A 26170-nucleotide genomic window follows, 5' to 3' on the forward strand; every position below is an offset into this window, starting at 1 on the left:
ACAAAGTCGCAATCGCGGCTGTCGGCATGTGATCGTGATTTTTTTTTCACTGATTTCATGCTTGTAAGCCTGGAGGAGAGATGTGGGGTCTTATTGACCCCACATCTCTCAATAAAGAGGACCTGTCACACTGATTCCTATTACAAGGGATGTTTACATTCCTTGTAATAGGAATAAAAGTGATCAAATTTTTTTTTTTAAAGTGTAAAAATAAAAATAAATTATTAAAATAAATTTTTTTTTTTTTCAAAACGCCCCTGTCCCCGTTATCTTGCGCGCAGAAGCAAACACGCATGCAGGTCCCGCCCACATATGTAAACGCTGTTCAAACCCCACATGTGAGGTATTGTTGCGTGCGTTAGAGCGTGTGCAACAATTCTAGCACTAGAAAACAGTAGCCTGTAAAAAATGTTAAAGCGTCACCTATGGAGATTTTTAAGTACCGAAGTTTGACGCCATTCCATGAGTGTGCGTAATTTTAAAGCGTGACATGTTAGGTATCTATTTACTCGGCGTAACTTCATCTTTCACATTATACAAAAAAATTGGGCTAACTTTACTGTTTTGTTATTTTTTAATTCATGAAACCGTTTTTTTTTTTCCCAAAAAAAGGCGTTTGAAAAATTATTGCGCAAATACCGTGCGAGAAAAAAAGTTGCAATGACCGCCATTTTATTCCCTAGGGTGTCTGCTAAAAAAAATTGTGATTTTTACATGAAGGAGAGAAGTGCCAGAATTGGCCCGGTGGTAAAGTGGTTAAGTAGTATATGATGTACCCCAGCAGGTCCCATGACTGCTAACTACCAGATGTTTCTCCACTCATCCTTCATGTTGAGGCATCAACCCATCTAAATCTTCCTTTAAATATTCAGAATTCTGTAAATAGTACTAAGACGTGCCACACACATACATACCATGCCAATGTCTGTGCATAGATTAAATCCAGCACGTTTCTTGCTATATCAAACTCCGGCTTTCCTAATTTTTTACAGCAATACGTCCCAATAATCCTACAAAAAAAAAATATATATATTATTTAAATAATCTCAGTTTTATTTCTGCCTTTTTCAGTTCTCTGGGGAACCATTGGTTCCACCTAACACATATATGTTACATATATGCACACAGTGACCCATTTATCATGAATAGATGGTTGCGTTTGCATTTTGCTTTTGACATTTTTGAAGAATATGGGATGCAGTTTTAAAATGTAATAGTACAGCGAGGCCTGTTTTCTTAGGCACTGTATTAATTTTTTTTGTAAATGCAGCATGCTACTACTACTACTGCGTTTCAACTGCTTTCATCATAGAGACATAGAAAAGTGACGACAGAGTCCATCGAGTCTGCCTATTTCTTTTTTTTTGTTAAGTCTAGATATTTGTCCCAAGCATGTTTGAAGTCATTTACTATTGAAAGTCTTACTACCTCTGCTGGAAGTTTGTTCCAAGCATCAATTACCCTTTCAGGAAAATAATACTTTCTAAGATTAGTTTTCCTTCAGTTAGTTTGAGGTCATGTCCCCGTGTTCTTGATTTTGCTTTCATATTGAAAATACTGTCCTCCTGAATCTTATTCACCCCTTGAAGTATTTAAAGGTTTCAACAGTGGTGGCTGGTGCTTAAAATATTTTGAGGGGGCGCAAACAAACTGAAAAAAAAAACATCAATTGCAGCCACTGTGCCATCAAACGCAGTCAGTGTGCCCATCAATGACAGCCAGTGTGCCCATCAAACACTGTCACTGTGCCCATCAAATTCTGCCACTTTGCCATCAAATGCTGCCACTGTGCCCATCAAAAGCTGCCACTGTGTCCTTAAACGCTGCCACTGCGCCCATCGAATGCTGCCACTGTGCCCATCGAATGCTGCCACTGTGCCCATCGAATGCTGCCACTGTGCCCATCAAATGCTGCCACTGTGCCCATCAAATGCTGCCACTCTGCCAATTGAATGCTGCCACTGTGACCATTGAATGCTGCCACTCTGCTCATCGAATGCCACCACGGGGCCCCCCCCCCCCTCGCCGTTTACTCGCCATCTGCCCTGCACTTACCCTGCCTCAGTGGGGCAGCGTGTGATGGCGGTGAGCGGTGTCCTTGGAGCGGTGTCCTCCATGTGTCTCTTTCCATCCTCTTTTCCCGTCCTCTCCTCCAGTCAGGCGTCCAATCACAGTGCCTGACATTTCAGCCAATAGGGTGACGGGTAACAGACCCGAGCACCTGATTGGCAGAGAGTCGGTTCAGTGTTAAGAAAGTGAATATTCATTCGCTCTTTTTAACACACCCGGGTAAACTGCGAGCGCCAAGCATGGCGCTTGCAGGTCACCCTTTTTGACACCTATTAGAGCCTATGGCTCTAATAGGGTGCTTCAAAAACACCCCCCACCACTGTAATTCAGGCACCCGAAAAGGGTCCAGGTGTCTGAATAGGGGGTGGCAGCGGCAGCCATGGATAGATTCATGCAATGCATGAATCTGTCCATTGGTCATAGAGGGGATGGCTGGAAAAAGGGGGCGGCGCCTGTGTGCACCGCCACTGGGTTTCAATCATGTCTTGCCTCTCGCTTCTTTTCTCCAGACTGTATTTATTAAGTTCCTGAAGTCGCTCTTGATATGTTTTATCCCCCAAAGCTTTCACCATTTTTGTTACCTGTCTCTGGACTCGTTCTATTTTATCAATATATATAAGTGAGGTCTCCAGAACTGGACACAGCATTCTAAATAAAGTCTCACTAAAGATCCATATAGGGGAACTAGAACCTCCTTCCTCCTGCTGGTGATCCCTCTAGAGATGCATCCTTGAATTCTCTTTGCTTTTCCCACTGCCTGGTCACTGACATCATTCCATAAATGTCAAAGGAAATAAAGCATAAATGCAAAGTACATCTAAAAACACATTACAAATTACAAGTCATTTTTTTCAAGAGCACCTGGCTGCAAACGTACTGTATTTTATTTGCTTTTGGATGTGATGCTTGTGTTTATTAGCTCTTAAGAAGATTGGTGCAATCATGGAGCTTCTGGCTACAAGCAACAGCAACCCAATTGTTACTTCTGAATATCAGAATCTGATTGGTTGCTACAAGCAACAGCTCCAGTGATGCTGTAACATTTAAAAATAAGTTCTGTAGTGGGACTCAATAGTAAATCCTTGACAGTTTAGGTTTAGGCATTAGTCTAATGCCTTGTACACAGGGCCGGTTTTCCCTGACGAGAAAACTGCCATTTTTTAGATTGGTCGGGTAAACTGGTCATGTGTATGCTCCATAGTAGTTTTCCCAACTAGAAAACTGCACGCAAAAAAATTTGAGCGTGTTCTATTTTTTCCTGTCGTGTTTCCCGTCAGTCTTTTTTGCGTAGCCAAAACCGCTCGATGTGTATGCGTTTCCAAGGGGAAAAAAACGCACATGCTCAGAATCAAGTATGAGATGGGAGCGCTCGTTCTGGTAAAACTAGCGTTCGTAATGGAGATAGGACATTCGTCACGCTGTAACAGACTGAAAAGCACGAAGACTGAAAAGCGCAAATCGTCTCTCACTAAACTTTTACTAACACGAGGAACAGCAAAAGCAGCCCAAAGTGTGGCGCCATTTGAATGGAACGTCCCCTTTATAGTGCTGTCGTATGTGTTGGACGTCACCGCGCTTTGGTTGAGCGTTTTTTTTACTGAATGTGTGTATGCAAGGCAGGCTTGAGAGGAATCACGTAGGGAAAAACTTTGGATTTTGGCATGTCAGGAAAACCGGTTGTGTGTACAGGGCATTAGTTGTACAGAGATTGCTGCTGTTTACACCTGTGGCCTTGCAAAGCTGCAGGGATTTGTACTGAGGCATGCAACGCTGGATTCCCAGGCAACCCCATCTCTATTACCCAGTACTCATGGGTGCGGAGAAATGCTGCTTTCCATTGTAGAACATGACAGTGGCATCATATAATCTAAGAAAGGAAACAGCACTGCTTTCCAGGAGTGAAATGCATGCGAGTAAATGTCTGCTTGAAAAAAGCTGGAGTGCCCTCCATTACTGTTAAATATAAGCTATTTACTTTGTACATTCTAGGCTTTAGAATATGGCAGTGGGTCCTGAGCTTAATATTTTAAAATAATTAAATAACTTACCTTCTTAAAAATTCTCCAAAAAAAGACTCAAACAATGCAAATAGGAAATCGATCACCACCAACCGATAAATATCTTGTCCTACATATGATTCCCAGCACTGTGAAATAAAATGTCATACAGAATTTAAGATTTTTCTGTCAGCACTACTAAATGTTTTATTGCAATGTTACAAATCAGCTGCAAAGCTGATCTTTTACCTGTAGTTCTGTGAATATGCAAAGTTGACATGTCAAACATGCACATCTGTGGTCTGTCCTTACCTTGTTGTAACACAGAACTGGAAACGTCATAGCATCTCACCAGCTGATTATTAAAACCAGCTTTATGGCTAGTCCACCTCTCAGCCAATTTAAACTACCTCTCTATTTAAGCTGGGCTCAGGCCTCGACAGAATCCATCAAGAAACTTGGTGGCAGAGCTTTTTTACAGAGGAAAACGGTTGTGTGTATGTTTTTCATCGAGAAAACTGTCGTGGAACTCCTCGTTGGGAGTCTCAATTTCCTCGTTGTGTTCCTCGTCGGGCTGGTTTTCGACGAGAAACACGTTTGTGTGTATGCTTAGAAACCCGCACATGCTCAGAAGGGTGGCGCCAGTGGAATCAAACTTCCCCTTTATAGTGTCGTCGTACGTGTTTTACGTCACCGCGTTTGAGAACGACGAGATTTTGTCTTGACAGTGTGTATGCAAAGAAAGCTTGTCAAGATTCTTGACAAGCCTAACAAGGAACTCGTCGAGGAAAACGATGTTTCATTTACGACGAGTTCCTCGGTCGTGTGTACGAGGCCTCAGACCAACATCCCTTGCCTAAACAACATGTTTCATTCCTAGCTGCACACACCAGTTACAGATTATTCCTAGTTTCTGAGTGTTCCAGTCTTTCTGAGTGCCAGTGACCTGTGCCTCCAGCGATCCCTGTGCCTTAATCAACCGCAGCATTCCTATCACTCCAGTGTCTCCTGCACTTTTGTTCCTCCAGAGACTCTGTCACCTTGTGCACTTTCTTCTGTGACCCCTGTATGCCTGTAATTCTGGTGACCCCTGTGTTGCCCCGTGTCTCTGAGTTCCTGTCCTTAAGTTCCAATATGCACAAATTCTAGTGTTCCTGAGTTCCACAGTTCCTGTCTCTCTGGTTATGGTCCTTGGCCTTGTATCTGACCACTCTTGTCTGCTACCTGCCCTGACTTTTGGCCTGTCCCCATTTCCAAAATTGCATTATCAATTTGTTCAAAAATATTATATTTAAGAAGCAGCATTGTGGGTCCCGCGGACTCGATGTCCGCGGGGATACCCGCGATCGTCTCACGGATAGGAAGAACGGGGAAATGCTGATGTAAAACAAGCATTTCCCCATTCTTCCTAGTGACAGGACACTGAACACCCCTCCCTGTAATTGGGAGTGGTGATCAGTGTCGTGTCCAGGGAACACAAGCCGTCATATCTTTTGACGTTTACGTTGTACGTGAATATGACTAGGCGTAGGTTACGTTCACGTGGTAGGCAGTAATTCGACGTATCTTAGGCAGGTGTTTCAACGTGATTCTGAGCATGAGCACTGGGATGCGGCCACGGGACGGCGCATGCGCCGTTCATTTTAAGTACTCCTATGACGCTTGGCCCATCATTTGCATGGGGTCACGCCTCATTAGCATTACTCACGACCACTTCCACCTACGCTGGCTTACGCCGAGGAACCCAGCGTATCTTTAAGAGGGAGTGAGAGCAAGTGCTTTGTGAATCCAGTGCTTGCCTCTGTGCGCTGCGCCGGCGTAGCATAAAAGAGATACGCTACGCCGGCATAAATTTGTGCCGAGCTATGTGAATCCGGGCCAAGGTATCTAGAAGTAGGGAGAGTTGAATGTATGCATTTACAAGCTGTGACATTTTTACTGCAAAACAGGAACATTGTAACCTGTTAACCATAGCTACTGGTCATGAAAGCCTTGTTAAAACAATGAAAAAAGTACAGAGACAAAACAAAACAAAAGAATTAAGACCGATAAGAACATGTTGCTGCCAGAGTGCTAGGATACCTGTTTAAGAGAAACTCCTGTCAAAATGTTAAATAAACATTTGAAATAGATATGGTTACACGTTTTTAAAACTCTTTTTGTTGATCTCAAACAGTTGTAAAAAAAGTAACAAGCCTGCAGGAGTACAATGCATTTTATATTTAAAAACCAAGGTTATAGAGTATAATACATATTCAGCATAATACAATTAAAAGTGTAAATGTTGACAGTCTCAGGTGAATGATTGTTTGATATGTGTGCTTTACATATGAGAGTAAACGTTATTGTTTTATTTATTCGTTATTTACAAAAGGCAAATCCACTTTGCATTACAAGTGTACTTTCAAGTTCAGTCGCTGTAGATTTGAGGGGGACATGCAAGGAAAATAAAAAACAAAATTTTAGCTTGCACATGATTGGATAATCAAATTAGCAAAGCTTCCCCTCATTTCAGAGCTTCCCCTCAGATCTACAGTGATTGCACTTACAAGTGCACTTGCAGTGCAATGTGGATTTGCCTTTTGTAAATAACCCCCATTGTGTTCTATAATTGCTATGTTATTCGGACAAGATCAACCCACCTTGGGGGAATTTATTGTTACTACATTGGAGAATGGGTGAAATTACTACGCTAACCCACATACAAAAGCAGCTAACATTAAAACGGACAAAATTTAGAGAAAATGTAAAACACAGTGTAGCACTACAAACCATCAAAAGTGCAATATGTCATACAACACATAAAAACATATACAGTTGCAATAAAAAGTATGTGAACCCTTTTGGAATTATACGGATTTTTGCACAAATTGGTCATAAAATGTGATCTGATCTTCATCTAAGTCACAACAATAGACAATCACAGTCTGCTTAAACTAATAACACACAAATAATTAAATGTTACCATGTTTTTATTGAACACACCATGTAAACATTCACAGCGCAGGTGGAAAAAGTATGTGAATCCCTAGACTAATGACATCTCCAAGAGCTAATTGGAGTGAGGTGTCAGCCAACTGGAGTCCAATCAATGAGATGAGATTGGAGGTGTTGGTTACAGCTGCCCTGCCCTATAAAAAAACACACACCAGTTCTGGGTTTGCGTTTCACAAGAAGCATTGCCTGATGTGAACGATGCCTCGCCCAAAAGAGCTCTCAGAAGACCTACGATTAAGAATTGTTGACTTGCATAAAGCTGGAAAGGGTTATAAAAGTATCTCCAAAAGCCTTGCTGTTCATCAGTCCACGGTAAGACAAATTTTCTATAAATGGAGAAAGTTCAGCACTACTGCTACTCTCCCTAGGAGTGGCCGTCCTGTAAAGATGACTGCAAGAGCACAGCGCAGACTGCTCAATGAGGTGAAGAAGAGTCCTAGAGTGTCAGCTAAAGACTTACAAAAGTCTCTGGCTTATGCTAACATCTCTGTTAGCGAATCTACGATACGTAAAACATTAAACAAGAATGGATTTCATAGGAGGATACCACAGAGGAAGCCACTGCTGTCCAAAAAACATTGCTGCACGTTTACAGTTTGCACAAGAGCACCTGGATGTTCCACAGCAGTACTGGCAAAATATTCTGTGGACAGATGAAACCAAAGTTGAGTTGTTTGGAAGAAACACACAACACTATGTGTGGAGAAAAAGAGGCACAGCACACCAACATCAAAACATCATCCCAACTGTGAAGTATGGTGGTGGGGGCATCATGGTTTGGGGCTGCTTTGCTGCATCAGGGCCTGAACGGATTGCTATCATCGAAGGAAAAATTTTGCAGGAGAACTTAAGGCCATCTGTCCACCAGCTGAAGCTCAACAGAAGATGGGTGTTGCAACAGGACAACGACCCAAAGCATAGAAGTAAATCAACAACAAAATGGCTTAAACAGAAAAAAATACTCCTTCTGGAGTGGCCCAGTCAGAGTCCTGGCATGACCTCAAGAAAACGATTCACGCCAGACATCCCAATAATATTGCTGAACTGAAACAGTTCTGTAAAGAGGAATGGTCAAGAATTACTCCTGACCATTGTGCACGTCTGATCTGTAACTACAGGAAACGTTTGGTTGAAGTTATTGCTGCCAAAGGAGGTTCAACCAGTTATTAAATCCACGGGTTCACATACTTTTTCCACATGCACTGTGAATGTTTACATGGTGTGTTCAATAAAAACATGGTAACATTTAATTCCTTGTGTGTTATTAGTTTAAGCAGACTGTGATTGTCTATTGTTGTGACTTAGATGAAGATCAGATCACATTTTATGACCAATTTTGGACTCTGTAAAGTATTTTTTCATCAGAAATTCAGATCGTGTGTATGCAGCATTACACTGTACATCACCCTGAACACACCATCCCCACCAGAAACATGGTGGTGGCAGCATCATGTTGTGGGGATGCTTTTCTTCAGCAGGGACAGGGAAGCTGGCCAGAGTTGATGGGAAGATGGATGGAGCCAAACACAGGGCAATCATAGAAGAAAACCTGTTAGAGTCTGCAAATACTTGAGACTGGGGCAGAGGTTCACCTTCCAGCAGGACAACGACCCTAAACATACAGCCAGAGCTACAATGGAATGGTTTAGATCAAAGCATATTCATGTTTTAGAATGGCCCAGTCAAAGTCCAGACTCAAATCCAATTAGGAATCTGTGGCAAAACTTGAATTGCTGTTCATAGACACTCTCCATCCAATCTGAGAGAGCTTGAGATATTTTGCAAAGAAGAATGGGCAAAAATGTCACTCTCTAGATGTGCAAAGCTGGTAGAGACATGCCCAAAAAGACTTGCAGCTGTAATTGCAGGGAAAGGTGGTTCTACAAAGTATTGACTCAGGGGGGCTGAATACAAATGTACGCCACACTTTTCAGATATTTATGTATGAGTGACATCATTAGTGACGCTGCACGTCGGTGTGATTGTCCTATCTGGCATGCACCACGAGGGAGAAGGGGCGCCTATTTACGAGCGCTAGCTGCTTGGACATGGTCGCCCCCTTTCTCCCAGCATGCATATCCAGCATGACGTTGGTGTGGCTTCGTTGGAGGGCGGGCTGCTATCTATCACTACTCTTCGGAGTACCTATCTTGCTCTTTTCCACCTATTCTTGGCACACTTCCATATTATATCCGCAATACATGCTTCAACCGAAGCCCCAGGTAATTCAATTTCTACGGCCTTTTCCATTGACCCTATGGTGGTTTGCTATATTGTTTATTTTTTCTCTTTGTATTCTTGTCCCACACCCTTGATTCCTTTATCACACTTAGGTGTCCTAATTGGTTCACTCCACTTTCCACATTTATGGCTACAAATTTCCACATTTATGGCTACAAATTTTCCTTTCCTTTCTTCGCTACTAGCCTAGCATATTCCCCCCCAATTGTAATATTATTTGTTAGAGAAGCCCCTTTGGGCTCATGCTTATCACCCTAGTCTCGAAAGGGTGATTCCTACTCACAAGAGGTCTCCATATTCATTCTTGGCCCTGCTGTCGATTATGACTTTAGCCTCAGCTCCCGGGGGGATGTTTATCACACACCCCCCAGTGCCTCCAATCATCATCATTATCATCATGATCTACCTTTTTTAACCTTCTACCCATAAGTAAGAGTACTAGGACCATAGTTGTTTGTTCCCTCTCTTGCTGTTATAATCAACTACCGTTGATTATGAATTTACAATTCATTTTAGGTACCCCCAATAACTGCTTCTGATGAGTGAAAACAATCCATGAAATGCGTCGAGATTTTACTATTTGACGCTATGCCACAGTAACCATGTGTTTACTATCGGTTTGAATTGTTTGAATCATCAATCAATCTTTATTACCTATCATGTTTTTACACAAATTTAAGTTTACTGCTGGTTTATTACTAATCATGTGCAACAACAGGGCTCAACAAATTTCAAGCCTTGAGCCACTAGCCAGGCCTCAAGGGTTACTCGCCACCAGTTGCCCAACCCAACCTCTACCCTGCTCTGCCCCTAATTCTGCCGCTAATCATGCCCTCATAAATTAACTCATGAAATTACACATAAATGTTTTATGCAGAATTAAGTTACAGAAATTAATATTAACAACATCTTTATCAGTTCCCCTCAGCACAGCCTCTCCTGTGCTCATCAATGCAGCCTCACTGTGCCTACCATTGCAGCCTCACTGTTCCCCACATTGCAGCTTCATTGTGCCCCACATTGCAGCTTCATTGTGCCCCACATTGCACACTCATTGTGCCCCATTGCACACTCATTGTGCCCCACATTGCAGCTTCATTGTGCCCCATATTGCAGCTTCATTGTAACCTCATTGTGCTCCCATTGGTGGCCAGATCATGACAGGATGAAGAGGAGAGCCGCGGATCGCAGAGCGTTATAGCCCACTGTTAGAACTTGCATTGAAATTTCCTCCGCTCTGCTCGCTCACACAGCCCCTCCTCCTCCTGACCCCGCGCCTGTAATAGACAACACATCCCAGCATTGGACCCGCATTTTGTCTATTACAGGCGTGGGGTCAGAAGGAGGTGGGGCTGTGTGAGCGAGCAGAGTGGAGGAAATTTACATGTAAGTTCTAACAACGGGCTATACCACTCTGCGATCGGCGGCTTTCCTCTTCCTCCGTGCTCTCTGCCATCGGGGCGATTGCTGGGAGAACAGCTCCCGATCAACCCCGCCGTGGTGCTCACCCCCCAACTCCCAGGCAGCCCAGCTCCTCACCAGACCTCATTTTCCACTCTCAAAATGCGAGTAGGTGAGTGGAAAATTTGAGCTCTGGCAACAATGTTACTATGATATGAATTTATTACTCATGCTTACCTCAATTCTGTATCGTTTATATATTGATTTACCATTAATGCTTTTTATTCCACTTTATTCTATTGTGTTAGTAATAAATTATTTATTTAAAATTGATTGATTCAATCTACCCTAGTGTTGTGTTTCATATAAAGTCTCATTGCCCTCTTTTTTTCCCCTTCCCCTCCTTATCAATTAATAGGGATGGAGACCTGTATACTGTATAGTCATAGCCTCATGCAAAGTCCCAACCATTTTTTCTTTATAATATACTGTATTCATGGTCACATCAGTGTAAAGATGTGCCCTCACCTTCAAATGTGAACCCATATGCTCAGCACACCATATGTTTTATAATTTGTTAAACAAACAAAAAAATATACTGAAAATCTTGAACAAAATAAAAGCTTTCCTTAGTTTCTGTTATAAAATTTTCTAAATAAGTAATTGTAATCCTACACTGATGTGCACTGTTGAGGTGGCACTGATAGCCACCAATGACACTGATATGTGGCACTGATAGGTGACCCTGATAGTTGGCAATGATAGGCATCACTGGTGGGCACTGACAGCCAGCACTGATGGGCACAGATTGGCGGCACTGTTGGGGCTGCACTGATCATCAGGACACTGATGATCAGTGCCCTAATGATCAGTGTACAGTAGATGTCTCCTGTGTGGAGTTGCAGATTATCAGCTTTCCTCTACTCATGTGCTGTCAGCGTGAGGAGAGGACTGCCAATAACTGTCAAATCCTGCTTACACTGTGATCAGCTGTGATTGGACACAGCTGGTCACATAGTAAGGAGCTCTGTGATTGGCTCTGTACCCCAATCTGTGATCAGCTGTGTCTAAAGGTTAATGACGATCACAGATCCGTGCCGATGCACACCATAGGAGGCACGTGGGGAGCGCGATGTTGGGAGGGCGTCCATAGACACCCTCCCAGCAATTATCCCACTGGTGTAGAATGACCCCCAAAAAAAGAAGTCTGCAGCCAATGAAGGCTCCCGCTGACTGACAGCTCTACCGCCTCTAAATCAACTAAGGGGCAGGCCACTCAGTGATGTCACTAGGTGATCCTGCCCCTTGTGATATCATTGACCCAGCATGCCCTGTCAATTGGTGTCCCCATCAGGGAGCGAAGGGAGGTGGCAGAGCTGTCATTTGGCGGGAGCCTTCGTCAGGTGCGGACCATTTTTTTTTGGGGGGGTTGGTAGCTGGCGTTTATTGTGATTGTGATTGAGGTTGGATTTACACCAGGGGACAATTTTTTTTTCATTTGTGTTTTTTTATTAAAAGACTTGTCAAAAATTGCCTCCTGTGTTTACACTATTCTTATTTTTTTGATGACTATGTACCTCTACTCATTCATATGGGGGGTAGGATTTTTAATGGGGGCTTCCAGATTTCAAAAAGCCCCCCCAGACGCAGACCCCCACAACCACTGTCCAGGGTTGTGGGGAAAAGGTCCTTGTCCTCAACAACATGGGCACAGCTTTGGGGGAGCTCTGAAACCCCCCTCATGTTGAGGGCATGTGGCCTGGTATGGTTCAGGATCTTTTTTTCTGACCTACTGGGCTCCATGCCCGGATAAGGGTCTGATATAGATTTTGGGGGAGACCCCACACAATTTCTTGCAATTTTTTTAAATGCCAGCCATTCTTTTCTTTACATTCAGCTATCAGCGGGGAACCCCGCTGACAGCTGATGATTTATCAATTGCTAAGGACCAAGCAGCCTTCTGCTCCTTAACAACCATGTGGTTTACTGGTTGTTGAGGATGCCAGCAGCTGCTGGTTCATTAACTATCGCATACCAGGGCCACTGCCTATTTATCCTTAGTGGAGCGGTGAATGTAAAAAGACATGTGTCCGTTTACCCCCGACAACATCTGATTCAATCCGCTAAAAACAGATGGATCAAATCGGATGCAGGCGGGTGTAAAGAGACCAGCCATAGATGAGAGCGGGCTGTGTCTGTGTCCGCTCTGCATAAACGGAGCGGACACAGACCAGCCATCCACCTGCATAGCCGGGATCAGCAGGCAGATTCTCAGCTAAGCAGGTGAACTCCTGGAAGAGTCTGCCTTGTGTGGAAGGGGTCTAACATTTATTCTGCTTACCACTGACAGAGGTAGTTTATACCATACAAGTTTGTTCTTAAAACACTTCAGTAGAGGAGTTATATTGTTAGAAGGAACAAGTGAGGATGTCTGTGTTCTCACAATGCTTAAACATTTAAAGACATGTGCTATCTTAAAGTGGAATTATAGCCTATCACTAAGTATTCTGAAAAATGTTTCCGCTCCCCTCTTGCTACCTGTAGGTGGATGCAGCGTGGTGCAATGGCAATAATACACAAAGTCCCAGTGCGATAACTTGTATTGAAAAAATTTTAAGATTCACAAACCCCCAGTGTGAAGGAAGCCCAACACTCACAGTTCCATCCGCGTCTAGGAAGCAGGTTTCAAATGAACTGCCAGCATTTGTAGAGAGGGGCAGAATGTGGCCTGGCCATCTTGAGCCCAAGCAGGCAGAGGTCTAGAGAGACCCTATGCTTTCCGTCCTTATCAAGAACATTTTCCTTCTGCTAGTACTGTCCCTAACAGACGGGTTACCTTTCCCTACACTACCCACTTGCATAAAGTGCGCCAAACCCAGGGGCCAGGAACTTAAATAGACTCTGTCACACCTAAGATGGCAGCCATAGACACATGGGCAGCCAGCATCCAATCGGATCACTGCCCCAGTGACCCAGGAAACCACACAGGTTCCTCATGACTTCCTCTGCCTCTGCATTGCCGCTGCAGTTAAGTACCACCTGCAGTGGAGACAGCAGGCTGCACCTGCCTGCATAGCTATCCTGCCTGTGTAAAAAAAGATATTTAAACATATACATTTTTTAGTCCGCACAGACATGCGATCCCACAGCTCTGGCTTCCCTGTGTCAGTCAGCAGTGGCTGCAGGGGAGAGGAGGGATGTTGACAATGGCTGGGACATGGGAGCCTATGAGTGACATTACAATTCCCAGCTGTTGTCAAGTGCCCCCTCCTCTTTTCTGCAGTCACTGCTCACTAAAGTGACAAGTGCTTCCGCGCTATTATAGATCCTTAAAATACAAAACACCTCAACAAATTATATACAGTGCAGCAAAATCTAGCAGTGTTTTACCAAACACAAAAATAGAAATAAGATAGTGAAAGTGATTCTGCGCAACGTATCTCACATTGCTGTGACACATAAATATAAACACAAATAAAAATGTGAAATAACACTAAATTAGATAAATAAAAATATATAAATATATTCAGTATATATATTTATATTTTTATTTATCTAATTCAGTGTTATTTCACATTTTTATTTGTGTTTATATTTATGTGTCACAGCAATGTGAGATACGTTGCGCAGAATCACTTTCACTATCTTAGTCACTGCTCACTGACACAGGGAATCCCGTGATGGGATCAAACAACAAAAAAGGTAGGTTTTCAGATCTTTTTTAGACAGGATAGGTAGCAGGAGGGGGAGGGAACATTTTTTAGCATAGTGTTAGGCTGGAATTCCACTTTTTAAAAGAGGTTGATGCAAGATGGTAGTGGTGTTTAAGATAAGAGCCAAATTACTGGCTTCTGCCAATTAATCCTAACCCTGTGTCATTATGCAAAGTAAAGGGGATTTTCCTCTGAATGTACAGTATATCTCTCGGTACTTGTGTTAGAATAAAGAGTCTCATGTTTGTTACCACCCTACACTGATGTTTCGACAAATGACTGGGTGGGCTGAGGGACCTTATATCGTGCTGGTACTGGACAAAGGAAGCTAAATATGGCGGACATACAGGTATACCTGTCACGGCGTACAGGGGTCCGTGACAAGTATACCTTCCAAATCACGCCAATATGTCTGCTCAGCATGTTCAGACCCTCACTATTCAATGTGCATGCACAAGTCCTGGATAAAGTTTTCTCAGGGAGATCCAGGCATTGTAAATAAAATGGTGTGACTGATAATTTTTTTATAAAAAAAATAAAGATTTCAAACAAATGTGTAGTGAGAATGTCCAGCCAAAACTTTTTTTCTTAGTTTTGGTGCCTTCCCATTAGGGATTTACTGCTGTCTGAGGCTCCACTGGGAGAGATTTCGGCCTCGTACACGCACACAGTTTGAAAAAGAAACATCAAGAAAACTGCTGGCAGAGCTTTTTGCCGAGAAAATCGTTTGCGTGTATGGTTTTTCGTCTAGGAAACTTCCGGGAATCTCAACATGTAAAATAGAGAACCTGCTCTCTATTTTCTCGTCGGGATTCTCAACAGTGTTTTCCTGCCGAGAAATCCGACCGTGTATATGCTTACCTGCCTCCATGGAAACCTGCGCATGCTTGATGAGACTTCGACGCATGCGCAGTAGCTTCCAAGGCATAGGTAGGGTGAAGCAAGATGGCGGCGACGGCATTGAATGTGACGATGATGTCACCGTGTTCTTGCCATTCAAAAGAACGTCGGTTCTTTTGAATGGTGTGTGTGTACACTCGGCGAGCAAGAAAGCTTGCCAGGAATCTCGTCAGGAAAAATAGGATTTTTGTACTCACCGTAAAATCCATTTCTCTGAGTTCATGGACGGACACAGCAGCCTTTGACCTTAGGGTTATATCCGCTTCCTTCCAGGAGAGTTAGGCAGAAACAAAGCACTTTAAGTGTTAACAACACTTTCCTCAGTGCAGCTCCTCCCAGGGGGCGTGGTTCCCCGGGTATAACCCACACCCTGCTCTAACAGCTCCAGTTCATAACAAGCAGTACAAACAAAAGGAGGGGTGGGTGCTGTGTCCGTCCATGAACTCAGAGAAATTGATTTTACGGTGAGTACAAAAATCCTATTTTCTCTTCCGTTCATGGACGGACACAGCAGCCTTTGACCTTAGGGACGTCCCCAAGCAGTGTCAAAAAATTAGAGGGGTGGGAAAAACAACACAGCAAACCAAGCTACACCCGAAACAAAATCGGAGTTACTCAACGGAGGGACTCCAACTTTAAACTGCCGCCTGTAACACCTTGCGGCCGAAGGAGGCATCAGAAAATGCACTCACATCCACCTTGTAAAACTTTGAAAAAGTGTGGACCGACGACCAGGTCGCTGCCTTACACACCAGTAACACAGAGGCTTGATACCAGAAAGCCCAAGAGGCACCGTTCGCCCTGGTCGAATGCGCCGTGACCCGAAAGGGAGGCGCCAGCCCCTTTAGGGCATAGCCCCGAAGCACAACCTGTTGTATCCACCTAGAAATGGTGGCCGACGAGACTGCCAGACCTATTCTGGGACCAGCCACCGACACGAACAGTGAGTCCGACTTCGGGAACGGAGCCGTAGCAGAGAAGTACACTCGTAGGGCCCGAACCACATCCAGGGAATGTAAAGTGGCCTCCTTCTGGTTTTTCGGCTGAGGACATAAGGATGGAAGAACAATGTCCTCATTAATGTGAAAAGCCGAAACCACTTTCGGGAGAAAAGACGGCTGCAGCCGCAGCACCACCTTATCCTTATGGATGACCAAATAGGGAGCCTTGCAAGACAAGGCCGCCAGTTCAGATACTCGTCTGATCGAGGTAATTGCTACCAGAAAAAAAAAAACATCTTTTGTGACAGAGTCAACAAAGGGATCTTTCGGATGTCCTCAAAGGGAGCATCCTGAAGCACCGAAAGGACTAAATTCAAGTCCCATGGGGGTAGTGGATGGCGTACCGGAGGAGCCACATGTCGGACCCCCGTACAAACGTACGTGGCGCACCAAGGAGTGCGCCACCAAGGGTCGCTGAAAGTAAACGGCCAGAGCCAAAATCTGACTCTTAACCGTACTCAAGGCAAGAGCCTGATCCACTCCCCGCTGTAAAAAACAGCAGAATCCTAGACACCACGTATGAACGAGGGTGCCACTTCATCTCCTCACACATAGAGATGTAGGCTTTCCACGTACGATGGTAAATCCTATGTGAGGTAGACTTCCGTGCATGCAGCATGGTAGAGACCACCGGTAGAGACCATGGGAGAGACCACCGAGCCTAACAGGCCTCGGTCCATCAGTACCTGGCTCTCAACAGCCACGCCGTTAAAGCCAGCGACTGTAAAGCAGGGTGGAAGATCAGACCCTGCGACAGAAAATCTGTTCCCAGAGGTAGACGCCAGGGGGCGTCTGCCACCAGACACACCAGGTCCGCGTACCAGGAGCGGCGCCCCAAACGCCCCCCCCCCCCCCCAGCCAGAGAGGCTGGCATCCGTCGTGACACTGTCCAGTGACATGGCAGAAATGACTTCCCGGTCCGAAGCACCGGAGACGTTAGCCACCACACCAGGGAAGACTTGACCAGTTGACTCAACTGAATCTGGTAATCCAGAGAAGACGGGAGCCTGTCCCAACGTGACAGAATCTCCTTCTGTAGTTCCCTGGTGTGGAATTGGGCATAAGGAACTGCCTCGAAAGAGGCCACCATCAGACCCAGAACCCTCATGCAGAATCGAAGAAACAACCACTTCTGGGTCAACAACTGCTGCACCGCAGATTGCAGAGTCTGAAGTTTCTCCGTTGGGAGAAAAGCTCTCGCCTCTGCGGAATCCAGGACTAGCCCCAGGTATTCCAGACGCAGAGACGGAACCAACACTGACTTCTGGATATTCAGAAGCCAGCTGATCTCTTGGAGAGTCTGACACGTGATAGACACGTCCTCTTCTAATTCTGAGCCTGAGGAGCTCTCAGGAGAAGGTCGTCCAGATACCCCACGATAGCGATCCCTCGCTGTCTCAGCAGGGCCAGTATCGGGGAGAGCCACAAATTGAAAGTGGTCCTCCCCGATCGCAAAGCGCAGAATCTCTGGTGCCTTGTGCATACGGGAACATGCAGGTATGCGTCCATGATATCCAAGGATGCCATGAAGTCCCCCTGAAGGAGCGCTGCTATTACCGAGCGAATCGACTCCATCCTGAATTTTTGCACTTTGACAAAGCAATTGAGGGCCTTGAGGTCCAGGATTGGACGGACCCCTCCTTTTTGGGGGCTACAAACAGATTGGAGTAAAACCCCTGAAACCGTTCCATCGAGGGAACTTGCACAATCACTCCCCTGACAAGAAAATCCTGGACAGCCCCTGACAGAGCCTGCCGGCGAACCGGAGGAAACTGGAGGTTGAAGGGAAAAAATCTGTTTGGTGGACAAGAGAGAAACTCTATCTTGTACCCCGAGGAAACTACTTCGCAAACCCAACGGTTGGAGAGGAGAGACCTCCACCGAGCCACGAATTTGCGAAGCCGGCCAACCACCCGAGACCCGGGCGGGGGCAGACCTTCATGCGGAAGCAGGTTTGTCCGCAGGCTTGTTAGGCTTGCGGAACCAGGGGAGCTTCTGCCCTGCAGCGGGTGCCTTAGCACCTTGCAAACTTTTTCCTGCTGCACAGGACGCACGGAAAAAACGCTTTGGGGTAGTAAAAGAGGGCCCTTGCCTACGGCGAGGCTCCTTGCCCTTCCCAGACTGTGGGAGCAGTGTGCTCTTACCACCTGTGGCATCCTTAATGAGGTGATCCAGGGACGCCCCAAAAAGCCGCTCACCCTTAAAGGGGCAAATCCACCAAGGCCTTCTTGGAGGATCGGTCCGCAGACCAGCATTTCAGCCACACAAGGCGGCGTAATACCACCACATAGGCGGAGGCTCTGGAAAGCAAGGGAAGCGTATCCAGGCCCGACTCACAGACAAATGTAAGACCCTGAACCAATTGTTCAGCCAGGTCCTTGCAGGTCCCAGAAGCATCCTGTTCCTCCAGCTTCTGCAGCAACAACTTTGCTCCCGTTCAGTCAGTGTCTGCGACACCAGAGACCCGGCCACGACCGGTCTCACAGCGAACCCACAACTGTGAACATAGAGCGGGCCACAGACTCCACTCTCCCATCAGTGGGGTCCGTAAAAGCAGGAGCCCCCACCACAGGCAATGTGGTGGCCTTACTCAGTCTGGACACAGGAGGGTCCGCTGACGGAGGAGAGACACAATTTTTTTTAAAGTCCTCCTCAAAGGGATAACGGACCACAAAGTTTTTTAGGAACAGCAAAAACTTTTTGTGGCGTGTCCCATTCCTTACATAGCAAATGCTCCAAATAAGGAACACAGGGAAATACTTTTTTGCGGTGCTGGGCGGTTTGCGGAACCCAAAAGGGACCGGCACAACTGGTGCTCCCGCCAAATCCTCAAGTTTATGAGTATCACGCACCGCAGAAATAAGAGCTCCAACAAATTCCCTATCATGTACTGACCCTGAGTCAGAGTCATCCTCACAGTCCGTGTGGGTTAAGCCTGCATCGTCAGAGATATCCCCAGAAGCAGGCTCAGGGAGGGGGCGCTTTGTACCCCCCTACTGGGCACCAGCTGCTTCAAACCTGGCGAGAAACGCCTCAAGTACAGCCGACATTGCCTCAACAGATGCAGCAGGAGCAGGGGGATTAAAGTATAACTCAGGCATGGCTGGGGCAGAAACACCAGGTTCAGGTTCCATATTGCCCCACCACTGTGTACTGCAAGACAGAACAACCCACCGGTCACCTCCTGGCTGCAAAAATAGAAGCAGATGCCTCCCAGGGACTCACCACCCCACCCAGCTGCAGAGAGAGCTGAAAACCTGAGGTGTGCTCTGATGTGCTGGCTGTGATGTGTCTGTCACCTCAGGGAAGAATCACAGCATTTCACAGCACTAAAACTGTCACAAGAGACCAGAGGCTGTGCTGTGTCTGTCACCTCAGGGAAGAATCACAGCGTTTCACAGCACTAAAACTGTCACAAGAGACCAAGAGTTTTCCAAGATGGCCACCGTCTGAGGTAAAAATCACCTCATATAACACAGCAGCACACAGCAGCACCCCCCAGAGTAACAACACGACATAGAACATGGTTGAGGACTTTGAATAAGGCATGTAGACTGCCACACCAGCACATGCCTCCCTCCCCGAAATTGGAAAAAGAAAAGAAGTTGGGACTTTAAATGAGATGCGATTTGATGCAAACAGTAGTAAAGTAATAAATGCGTAATAACCAAGCTCAAACTTACTACCCAAACAGCAAGCCAAATTCAACTGTCTAACTGTATGTTAAAAACAGAGGATTGGTTGCACACATTTGCAAATGCATGGATGAGCTACAGGCCACTTCACTGGTCTCTGCGTTTCTGTAGTCCTAACTAAACTGATATCGTTTCCTCAATAGGAGGCATACAAATACTAATGAGTAGATGGAGGACAGGTGACTGGGAGTATGTGTCCCCGCCTCCACCTAGGAATGGTATGGTAGTGAGAAGCATTGGAAAAGACGCATAAGGGTAAATATATAAAAAAATATCAAAATCGCATCTCCATCCCTGTAATATGACATAGAACATGGTTGAGGACTTTGAATGAGGCATGTAGACTGCCACACCAGCACATGCCTCCATCCCCGAAATTGGAAAAAGAAAAGAAGTTGGGACTTTAAATGAGATGCGATTTGATGCAAACAGTAGTAAAGTAATAAATGCGTAAGCTCAAACTTACCACCCAAACAGCAAGCCAAATTCAACTGTCTAACTGTATGTTAAAAACAGAGGATTGGTTGCACACATTTGCAAATGCATGGATGAGCTACAGGCCACTTCACGGCTCTCTGCGTTTCTGTAGTACTAACTAAACTGATATAGTTTCCTCAATTCCTCCATCTACTCATTAGTATTTGTATGCCTCCTATTGAGGAAACTATATCAGTTAGCAGTACAAACCCAGCAGAAATTGCATTTTTTTTCGAAATTTGTTCAAAACAAAAAAAATATTTTTGCCCGTTTCTTTTCAAAGGAAAATGTAGATAACATAATAATATTAATAGTATTCCCAAGGTTGATTTATAACTTACAAAAATGTGACCCACCTTAAGGTTGCTTTCTGCAACTTTCTGCAACCAGTAGTAGCACAAAATTCCAATAATTGAGATTTTCAGAAGAATATTTCTATAAAAGACATAACCATATATACAATTAGTCAGAAATGTCATTTCAATTTTGTATCACAAAATATAACTGAAGAAAAGCCTCACCTCAAAATCTCCACATAGATCTCATGGTGGGGATACTTGAATTTCTCTACAAGGCCAAACATGGCAAAGACTAGAGGCATGATGAGATTAATAATGGAGACTACCACTGGAACTAACAATGTTGCTGCTTGCTTTGTTAGATCATCCAAATTGGATTCCTGTTAAAACAAACACACACATGGCAGCTTTCATAGAACATTACTAGGAATATTAGATTTTTAAGCTATTCTCAGACTGGATGTGATTTTTTTTCCTGCCAAATTATTTATATTTGATCAAAAATGGATGAACAGGTGGTTCAAGAACGAACATTTCTTTACTGCAATTATGTAATAGAAGCTGGTTTTGTGCCTGCACCAGGCCTGTAATAATTCCAGACTAGTTTAGAGTGAAGATGGATCAGCTGAACGAGGAGTAAATCTTCATGTCACTCTCCTTCTATCAGCATATCCTTGCTGGCAAAAGAGTGCCGCAGACTTTGTGCTGTTTATCCCTTTCCCAGACTGAACTTCGCCGTACAGGAGTAGCAAACAATTAATGCAAAGTCATATTCAGTTATCTACACTAATTGCTATATTTAATATAGTTACATAGTTATTCTGGTTGGAAAAAGACATCAAGTTCAACTAATAAAAGGGGAAAAAAAATCCTAAATAAAAAATAAAATAAAAAAATAAAATCTTGCAATCCTATACAGTGGAACCTCGGACTGCGAGTATTGCGGTTAACAAGCGTTTTGCAATACGAGCAATTTTTTTTTTTAAATCCTGACTCGGTTTGCGAGTGTTGTCTCACAAAACGAGCAGGATTCAAGCCTCTGCGGTGTGCAGTACCGCATTTGGCCAGAGGTGCGGTGGCTCCGGTGACACTCAGAGCCGTTCGGAGCCTTGCGGAAATATTTAGAGTGTTTACAAGCCTTTTTGACGGTTTCCTAGTGCATCGGAACAGTCGCCAAGTATTTCCGAGTCTCTCCGGCACCCCCCACCTCTGGCCACATGCAGTATTGCATGCAATAGAAGTCAATGTGGAATAAGTTATCTTAATTTCCATTGACTTCTATGGGGAAACTCGCTTTGATTTGTGAGTACTTTGGATTACAAACATTCTCCTGGAACGGATTATGCTCGTAATCCAAGGTTCCACTGTATACACAATCCTATACCCACAGTTGATGCAGAGGAAGGCAAAAAAAAAAACAGGAAAACATGATCCAATTTGCTCCAGCAGGGGAAAAAAATACAAGAAAGGGTTAAAAACCTCTTCAGAGACTGAAGACTGAGGCTGCTCTGTCCTAAGAAGAAAAAGACAGAGCTGTGGCACAAAATAGCCAGGACACTGGAATACGTTGGCGTTTAATGCCAAACAACCCCTGAAAGGACAGAAACTACGATGTGTTAACTTTTGGATGGAAAAAGTGAGCAAAAAAATATAATGAGGCCTAGGAAAACACTCCATTTGAATTGAAATCAATATAAATATCATAATATCTTATTGCTAGTTTCAGCTACTAGTGGACCCTGCTCTTTTCACTATCATGGTCAAGTTCAACCTTTTCTAATGCAGTCATAGCTCTGATCTACTTGAAGGCTAATCTGTATCACTCAGTTTAATGTTACAAGTTATCATAATTGCCACATAAACAATAAATCTGGCAGATCACTCACAGATTTCAGTGATGGAAATAGTTTCCACAGCAATCTGAGGTGGTTTGCTCCACAGAGATGCAAGTCATTGGTAGACAAGCATGAGCGTCCACCAAATGAAGTACATAAGAAGCACCAGGGGCGGACTGACAACTCATGGGGCCCCCGGGCAATAGAAGATTATGGGGCCCCTCTGGCTTACAGATGGCCACCACGCCAGGAGGCAGTGCAGAGGCAGGGCAGCTAAAATCTTGGGATATTTACATTAAAAGCATGTCAGTTTCGGACATATCAGGGACAGATCTAAAAAAAACACAGATTGTTACATACTGTCCCTGGTTTTACTGAGCCTGGCAACCCTGATGGGGCCCCCTAGTGGCATGGGGCCCTCGGGCAGTGCCCGAGTGACTCAATGGTCAGTACGCCCCTGAGAAGCACTAATATTACTATTACAGCATTTAAAGGGACTATGTTTCATTGGCTACTTTAGTCCAGTAGCATTCCTAGGGTCCTAAAATGTATATAGCTATTTCTTGACCCTCATCTTCCCTCCCATTTTTCTTTCTCTTTTTTGTCTTCCCTCTCTTGGACATCTTTCACCCTTTCCTTTGAACCTTAAGCATATTTAAACCCAAAACAAAAATTGTATATATTGAAGTTTACCAGACCTTAGATAAAAAAGATGTATTAGATTTTGTTTTTCAGGCTTCTTGCAAATAACACAAATCTTGTTCCTGGGTGGCTACACTCTATCTTTACAGAAGATAGAGAACACTCAGTTTAGATGAAGTGACAGACACTGCATTTGTGGCAAGATCAACAGGTATTTTCTGTATTTGCTTAAAAATTTCTGAGCCTGAAGAAAAAAAAGCAAATTCAGTCACCACATCCAATGGATTTGGTTATTCTATATGTACTCCGGCCCTTTGACAGTGCTCTTTAGCCAAAAATCTAGGGCATTCAAAAGGACACCCAAACATACTTGGAAACACCACTGCTTCCACCATATTTATTTTCCTTAAAAAATAAAAAATAAATAGAAATAAGCTGATACATGGAAATAACTTTTACTAACCCTATATAATATATAGAGAGAATGACAGTTCTTGATTCGTTTAGCATATGCAGCTTTACATTCTCAGGAATCTTGCCTATTTTCCACCTCGGCCATCCTCACTTTTCCCCATTCTCTTTCCTAAATCTTTTTTAAAGATTAACTCTAGTTGTTAAATTTTTTTTTTTTTTAAGTCGGCAGCTACAAATACTGTGGGTGCTGACTTTTATTAAAACTCACCAGCCCAGGGTTCCAGTGCTGTCTTCACCGGGGCCAATTCTTAGCTGGTCTTTGGTTCTTGGATGTGAGAGCTGCCTATGACTTCCTGCTGTTTCACACCCAGCTCCCCACTAAGCAAGACAGCATTATGCTGTCACATTGGTCATGTAGCCTTTTGAGACTTGTGATGTGTCCCAGGTATTTGCGAGTAGGCGGGGCAGGCCAAGCTTTAGTTCTCGCCTAGGTGAAACCTATGGCAGTGGAATTGGGTACCTGTCAGAAAGAGATACCCGCTCCCAGACAAAAAAACAACCAAGTATGTTAGAGAAGGGGAGGAGGTGGATGAGTGGTACTTTTAATTGAAGGATTGTTTTAAATAATAAATTATTTTACTATATGGCCTTTGTTGTCATCCATAGCATGGCATTCCCCTCCACCATGGCCACTCTTCCTGCCTCTTTCCTCTCTGATCTACTCCAGCATTGGCTCCCATTTATCTAGCAGATATAATTCTCCACCCCACTATTAACTTTTCTTCACTATCAGCTCTTGCTTCCTTCTCCTAAAGGGACTGTATAGATTATTTTTCAAAACCATATTTAAGTAAACGTGTTCACATACATTATGTTTAAAACTTCATTGTATCTTTGAAAAATTAAACCATGTTTGACCGTTGATCACTTTCAATTGTTATTTTTAGGTCCAAGGGAGGAAGGGAGCTAACAGGTTGGAAAATCAGTCTCTTTGTCATAAAAAGCAATATAAGAACAAAAACCTGTAAGTCATGAAAACTATTGTTGTTATAGTAGTAATGTAATTAATTATTGTGATCCCATAGTCAATATATTTTTAATAAGACAATTTTGAAATAAATCCTTGTAAAATTAAAGTAAGAGTAATGGCAACAGTATTACCTCCTCATGCTTAAGTTTTTTTGCTGAAAAAAAGCTTTGAAAAAAAGCATAGTAGTTTTATACTTAGAGCTTATTCTAAATGGATTTAGGAGGGTTGCAGGTTAGTGACATAGACAGAGATGGCACTGCCTGGAAGTGTTGGATTCCTCTGAATCCAACACTTCAATCAAAGTTTCAATCAAAGTTTCAGAGAAATCCAAAACTTTCAGGCAGTGTCATCTCTGTCTATGTAGCTAACCTGCAACCCTCCTAAATCCATTTAGAATAAGCTATAAGTATAAAACTACTATCCTTTTTTGTGGAAAGAAGTAAACAATAACTCATTTCATAAATATATATATGATGATATGACCAAAACTGAAAAAAAGACCTGCTATTACAAATTACCTGATGCCCCAACAGTTCTTTGTGCATAGTGGGCCAGATTCAGAAAGCTTTTACGCCGGCGTATCTATTGATATGCCGCGTAAGTTAAAAGATGCGCCGTCGTATCTATGCGCGATATTCTGGAACCTATATACGCCTGAAATCTGGCTTCAGCCGACCGACGTAAGTTGCCGTACGCTGGCGTATCTTGGGTGCATATTTACGCCGGCCGGAAGGGGCGCTTCCGTAGATTTACGTGTCGAATATGTAAATGAGCTAGATACGCCGATTCACAAACGTACTTGCGCCCGCTACGCCATTTACGTAAGGCTTACGTAACGTTACCCCTGCTATATGAGGTGCAGGTAATGCAAAGTATGGACGTCGGCACAAGCGTATCTTTTTACGTCGTTTGCGTAAGTCGTAAGTGAATGGGACTGTGCGTAGGTTACGTTCATGTCACAGGCATTGAGCCGGCGTAACTTAGGGAGAAAATTTGACATGATACTGAGCATGCGCCGTTCGTTAGGCGCTTCATTTACATGGGGTCACGATTCATTTCCATACAACACGCCCCCTACCAGCCTACTTTGAATTAGGCGGGCTTACGCTGGCCCATATACGCTACGCCGCCATAACTTAGGGAGCAAGTGCTTTGTAAATATAGTACTTGCCTCACTAAGTTACGTCGGCATAGCGCATATGAGATGCGCTACGCCCGACTGTAGATACGCCGCGGTACGTGAATCTGACCCAGAATGTATGACCTCACCATAAATCAATGAGCCTACATTGGTTAAGAGGAAAATAAATATGCATTGTGAAGCACAGAAAAAGATAGAAACCCAGTCAATTATTTTAAATGAAAAATTCTCTATATCAAATTCCTGGAATGTTTGTCATACTAGGTGTGACGGCAATGGTTACTGCCAAAGTCACTCAGTAGAAGACATAGGGCACT

General features: G+C 44.0%; 1 protein-coding gene across 1 annotated transcript in view; it reads right to left on the minus strand.

The window, feature by feature from the left end:
* TMC5 (transmembrane channel like 5) overlaps nucleotides 1-26170 on the minus strand; it is a 177895-nt gene that overhangs the window by 11692 nt on the left and 140033 nt on the right. Inside the window, exons 12-15 of the mRNA XM_040356890.1 lie at nucleotides 21014-21171; nucleotides 20849-20927; nucleotides 4119-4216; nucleotides 915-1010 (exon numbers count right to left, since the gene is read on the minus strand). Of these exons, the coding sequence (XP_040212824.1) occupies nucleotides 915-1010; nucleotides 4119-4216; nucleotides 20849-20927; nucleotides 21014-21171 (431 nt within the window). The remainder of the gene's footprint in view (nucleotides 1-914; nucleotides 1011-4118; nucleotides 4217-20848; nucleotides 20928-21013; nucleotides 21172-26170) is intronic.

Source organism: Rana temporaria, chromosome 6 (assembly GCF_905171775.1).
Source record: "Rana temporaria chromosome 6, aRanTem1.1, whole genome shotgun sequence".
Classification (NCBI taxonomy): Eukaryota; Metazoa; Chordata; class Amphibia; order Anura; family Ranidae; genus Rana; species Rana temporaria.